We start from the raw sequence: 6,097 nt of genomic DNA on the forward strand, positions 1-6,097 counted from the left end.
CTGTTTTTTTCCTCATTTATTTTTTTAAAATTTGTTTCAGTAATATAAACACACCTTTGAGAAAATGTTTATTTTGCTTTCAAAGTTCATTAAAACAAAAACACCTGTAGAGAACAAATTTTTGCATTTGGGTTTTTAAAGATAGCCATGCAGTTATTTTCACAGGATTTGAAGAGACCGACCTGTGGGAAAGCATTCGTCTTTCTCTGATACTGAGGGTGAAAACAATTTTTGAGTGTAGACGGTAAGTACAAAGTTTGTATAATATTTAAAAAAAAACTTTAACGTTAACTACTGCTGAAGTGAAGGCAGCCAAAGACTGTCAGTATTTCCAAAGAGAACACAACAACAACAAAAATGTTGGATAAAACTGATGACATGCCAGGGAACACAGTGGGACGCGGTGCATTTTAAACAGTTGTAATCATCTTAGATTGGCTACATTTGTCATCAGTGTTGAAACAGATTATCACCAGGAGTTTAACTAAAAGAGAACAATCAACAAGAAAGTGGAAGTCGAAAAGAAAAACTACCGTACGAAAACATACGGGTCAATCTCCAAAAAGTGGGTGTAGTCAAGGTATAGCTAGCCTTGAGGGGACATTCATTTTTTGGTAAAATGCTTAGTTGTGGGGACAATTTGTCCTTGTGTGGTTATACCTAGTATTTTAAAGTTTGGGATTTTGTTTGGAGTTAGGGTTAGAATTGGGGTAAGAAATTTAGGAACATTAAGTCTACGTGAAGTCCCCACAATTCATGGAAAACCAGACTGTGTGTGTGTGTTTGTGTGTGTGACTCACAGACTCTGTCGTAGCTCTGCTGTGTCTCTAGAAGTTCCCAGGGCTTGAAGATTTTTCTCTAGTGTGACAACTGAGGAAAAGTTGGAGAACATCGTTAAGGATCAGTTATTAAATGACACCAATTCATTTTTATGCCAATCTCGTCCTTTTACTTTTTCATTTCAACTTCTCATAAGCTTTTATATTTTTCTGTCACTTTTATTGTAACTTTAATTGAAATTTAAATTGTGAATTAAGAAGGAAAAGAAGGGGAGTGACATACACACACTGAACTCAGTGTTGGCTTCTTACCGTTGGCGTTTATCTGGAAGATATTGGAGGAAGTCTCCTGAAACACATCCTGCAGCTCTGCAGGACTGACCTGAGTGGCTTTGGGAAAAAAAACACGGCGTCAGCAAATTCATTCTCAGGCCAATGAAGTGCGACACTACAGCAGACACGGTGGCGGCGTGTAAGGATTACAGTGATGACACAAACTCCATGTAACACTGCACACAGGAGGATTTTGAAAAGTGTGCAGCTGCTTGGTTCGTCAAACTTGTTTTCAACACACTTTTATTTAAAAGTTAAAGCTGAGGATCCTAATATATATATATGTATAACATTATAGTAGTTGACAAGCTTTAATGACGTACATCAGAATGACTGGACTAGACTTTTTAAATAAAATGAGTAGCAACGTAACCTTGAAACACCGTGGGTCGAGGACGGCGTAAACTATGTCTGACAAATAAAGCTCTTTTATCTTAAAAACGTCCACTAGTTGGCCTAGAGGCACTGCTACTGTAGTACTTTTGTACCAAGCCAAGTGACCAACCATCAAAATGTCAGGAGACAGTTGTATGTCTTTAAAGCCTTGAAAGTGCAGTAATTCCTCATGGTTAAATCTGCTCTGTTAAAAACTTAAGCCCTTATGCAATGTTAAACACATCAAACCACACTGTCAAAGGATGATTAACAAAAAATAAATACAAAGACTTTAAGAACTGGCACTCCACAATAAGTTAATTATAGAGGACGGCGGAAAAATTGACATTTACATTAATTAAATTGAAAGACATGTATTGTTACGGTGGAGAATGGATGTGCAAATTAAAATGAACATGAAAAGACTGTGGGAGCCAGTAATGTAGGGCCTGACAGCGGCGATGATGATAGACTGGACGGGGGGGGGTGAAATGGCACTAAGCTGAGGGCTGGCAGCAGAAGTGGTGATTCTGCCGTGTAAGTTATGTGGGCAGGACTATTTTCCCTGTTCGAAAGCACATTTCATTGCAAATAACAGGGGGGTTAATGGCCTGAAGCCATTACGACAGGCTGAAATCAACATCAAGACATGTGTAAGTTACACACACGCACACACACACAGGCCATCACATCCCACACATATGCCAAATATTACACCTAAAATAATGACTGCTATCTAGATGTCCTGTCAGAATTCAAAATTACAGTTAAGCAAAGCAGATTTGACATATCTTTCATATTTCAATATGAGAAACTGGGTTTGAATTATTGAAATGAGACCGACAGTCTCTCTCAAAACAAATGTGTTGTGGACAGTCAGACTCCATTTCTATCGTTTTTGCTGAGACATAGTTAAAATATGCTGGACCTCTTCTGTACATCAGCAGTCATTAAGTCCACTCAGCGAGCTACGCTGACAAATCAGCCAGGTAATGACATGATTGCATGCAGCCAATCGAGCGGCATTACAAGATCGGGCGTACATTTGAAAATGTGTAATTTTTCATATGGGAGAACTTTAATGCATCTCTGATCATATCTCCACGTACGTTCTGTTCCCACACACCTGTGTGTTCTTTACCTTGATGGATGGATGCGTGCCGTTCACGCTACACTGCAGACAGAGTGGACTTTAACTGTGCTGAATTGTAAGACGGTGGGGTAATTTAAGATTATGTTCACATTTGTGCTTCCTACCGCAATACGCTATTTCTTCTGAGCAAAGACCGTTGAAAATAAAATATATTGAGCATATCGGAACGATAACGATTTTTAAACTTGGATTTAAATCCACCCGTTCCATCCATTTGTTTTCCACAGCTCAGTCCTTGTCAGTCCAACACACGGCCACATATAGAGACAAACTATTCCCACTCTCATTCAAATGTATATTTAATTTAGAGAGATGTTAAATTTCATATTCACAAAAGGCAAATCTGTAAAAATGCAAACACTATGAAAATCTTTTCAGTGTAATATTAATAACAATAAACAGTGCCATCACTAAGTACTACATATTCACAGAATATAACCACAGCATTTCCTTATTTTATATCTCAAACCATATTGAGACACAGGTTTGAGTTGGGTTTTAGGAAAATAAATACATTCTGATTGAAAAGCCGTCTTCTTCAGCCGCACCAGAAGAACACCCTGCACTGATCCACACAAATGCACCGTAGTGATTGGCAGATTAGCATCACATTAGAAAGATGATGCAATAACAGCTGAAGGATAACCTAATCCACACATAGAGGGTATGGCATACAGTGAGTTATGTACCTTGGGATGTTGTTTATGGCCAGATGGACTGACTGTGCATTTAAATGCTGTACATCTCCCTCCTTAAATTTGTAATGATTAACACATTACTTATAACCAAAGCCACCTTTTGTAAGCTCCAAAATTATAAGGCTAATCAGTTTATTGTACTGCTAATTGATCGTGGTCCCAGGCTGCAGGGTCTCATAAAATGAATAGCTATTCCCCAAAGATAATCCAATCATTTCATATTTTCTTCCATGAAACCCCATAAAAACCATTACCTCGGGCTGTTGTACATGTAATTAGCCTTTCTTTTTTTTATCTTTACAGAAACACTGTCCATCACCATTTATCTCCTCTTCTTAAGTCAAACTGGTCTTATTTACCTTGCTAAAATATTAACTAAAAACAGTTCATTTCTTCAAAAAAACAAACAAACCCTTTTTGTGTCCTATTGACACTGACATGTTTTTCTTTTATTTTTTTTTAGTCGTGACATAGAAGTGGTGGATCTGATGTCGGAGGTAACACGGTGGTAACTGTCTTTAAAGATTTCATAATTTTCAAGATGTTCTCAGCACCAGGGTCAACCGAGTCGTCGAGTTTGTTGACTTCACGGTCATTACGTCGAACTTCTGGGCTTAGAAGAGCAGTGGGCACATCCTGTTGCACAATCATATCTAGGCTGCTATTCCAGCATGTGGAAACAAACTGAAAATGCTAAGTCAATGTTATTACTTACCCTGGCCATATCTTCCTACGCTAAAAAATAAAATAAAATATATATTTATTGTAGTTAGGATGGACTTAAAGGAAAAGACATGAGGCTGGTCAGGAGCTATACATGCTTGCATGATACAGCCACTGGGGGGTGCTACCTTTGACATAATCTTGATAAAATAAACCTGTACGAAAAGTTACTTTTCTTGCCAAGACTGTGCATCTGTTTAAATTATTTTTTTTTACCCATTCAAGGTTAGTAGGACTGCACAATACCTCATTTTTATACATAAAGCACAACTGGTAATCCTGCAATTCCTGGCTCTCGTCACAGACGGCTCCCCTGGAGATTATGTCACAACCCACTGAGGGTTATGTCACAATCTTGGTCTGGTAAAAAGAGCTGGATCATTTCAGAAGCCCCGTTATCTTCTCCCACTTGAAACCGTTTTCTCACATTAACATGTAGACACTTTGAAACGCTCTTATCACTGAGCTACTTCAAAGCTCCACTGATAGGCGCTGCCTCCACAAAGTCACTCTTGACAAATTGAGTCTCCCTATGGTTTTAACAGGGTGTGAGATTTGGTCCTTACTCTGATTTTGTCCTGTTCCCTTCAGAGGCATTCCTATGAAGAGTTTGATAAAATGGTAACACATCAATGTCCCAACGGTCTACACCACGCTGAGGTTTGATGGACTGTGAGGGGATGTGTTTGAAAATGTGAGTCGAGAGTCACTTACAGTTTCACTTTCACCTGATCTCTGCTGACCAAAACAAAAACACCCATGATCAGTTTTATATCATTTTGGGAGAGTCAAATATGATGTTATATTGCTGAAACAGAAAAACAAATAATAGCAGGAAGGTGTGTATGTTTGACACCTGCTTCTATCTGTAATAATTCAAATTATGGAGTTAATAAAGTGTTGAGAAAATATTTAAAAAATACACATTGGTATTTTGTGTTCCTTTCACAGTGTAATAGATGTCGCAGTTACACACTATTTTGACTCTTAATTTACCAACAACCTCACACATGATCTGAGATCTGTGGGCCGCTCAGTGCTCAGGTCTGCTCTGGAGAGATTTTCTACTTCACATACAATTACATAGTAACAGGTTTTAATTTTAAACAAATCAACTACCACGTCAGAGTATAACCATCTAGAATCTGCAGTAGAACATGAATTGCTTGATGTTATTTATGCCAAATGTAGCTTTTAAAGTATTTTTTTGTTTGGTATGTTAGCCAAAAGGAAGGAAAACTATATTTACCCCAATGCCTCATGCTACAGTAGGTTAGAGGTTCATGTTTTTTCCCTATTAGTCAGTTTACCAGATGTTGGGACCCAAATGGGAGTAAATTAATTTTGGTATGAATGAATGAGTATATGTTTTGTCCTAATGGAAGGCCATAACTGAGTTACTGAGTTAAATAGAGACTTGTGCCCACGGAAGTTATTTTTTTTCCATTTTTAAAAAATGCTGTTTAGAAGCAGTGGCCTGATTTCCCTCCCTGTAGTAAGAAAAGATTTGGGCACACACGGGATGAATTACTATGGTTCCCTCACCAAATAGTTCGTCGATCGTACAAATGTGCTATCTGCAACATGTTCAATTACACTCTCGAACGGGCAACAAACTTAATCAAGAGCTTTGGTCTCATTATGCTGGAGGTCAGCGACCGCCTTCCCTCACCGGGGAGAGACACTCTCCAAAAATTAGCAATTTAGCTGCTGAGCAACTGAATGAGTTCAAACCTCACCAGCTGGCACTGCAGCCTGAGCCACTAGGATGTGCTTGAGTGTGGTCTGCAGTAGCACTTTACTGACACTAGTCTGGAATGGGTTTGTAGAGGCAGCCTCCCAGTAGTCAGTAAACAATAACATGAAGCTCCTTTAATCCTGCAGTGGATTCGGCTTAGTCTAAATGACCCGGTCTAAAAGCCAAGACCACGGTCACTAGACTGTAATTTTGTAAAAATTATAAAAAGAATTGGACTCCACTAAACGTTTTCCACAGGAAAATAAAGACAAAATGAAGTGCTAAATATCTGTAGGCC

The 6,097-nt window shown here is 38.5% G+C and overlaps 1 protein-coding gene across 2 annotated transcripts in view; it reads right to left on the reverse strand.

The window, feature by feature from the left end:
• Positions 1-6,097, reverse strand: part of tsnare1 (T-SNARE Domain Containing 1) — a 75,960-nt gene that overhangs the window by 40,510 nt on the left and 29,353 nt on the right. For both annotated transcript variants that reach the window (XM_008324068.3, XM_025061797.1), the window contains exons 3-4: positions 1,092-1,169; positions 801-870 (exon numbers count right to left, since the gene is read on the reverse strand). In XM_008324068.3, coding sequence (XP_008322290.1) covers positions 801-870; positions 1,092-1,169 — 148 coding nt within the window. The remainder of the gene's footprint in view (positions 1-800; positions 871-1,091; positions 1,170-6,097) is intronic.

This window comes from Cynoglossus semilaevis, chromosome 13, assembly GCF_000523025.1.
Source record: "Cynoglossus semilaevis isolate Cse_v1.0 chromosome 13, Cse_v1.0, whole genome shotgun sequence".
Taxonomy (NCBI): Eukaryota; Metazoa; Chordata; class Actinopteri; order Pleuronectiformes; family Cynoglossidae; genus Cynoglossus; species Cynoglossus semilaevis.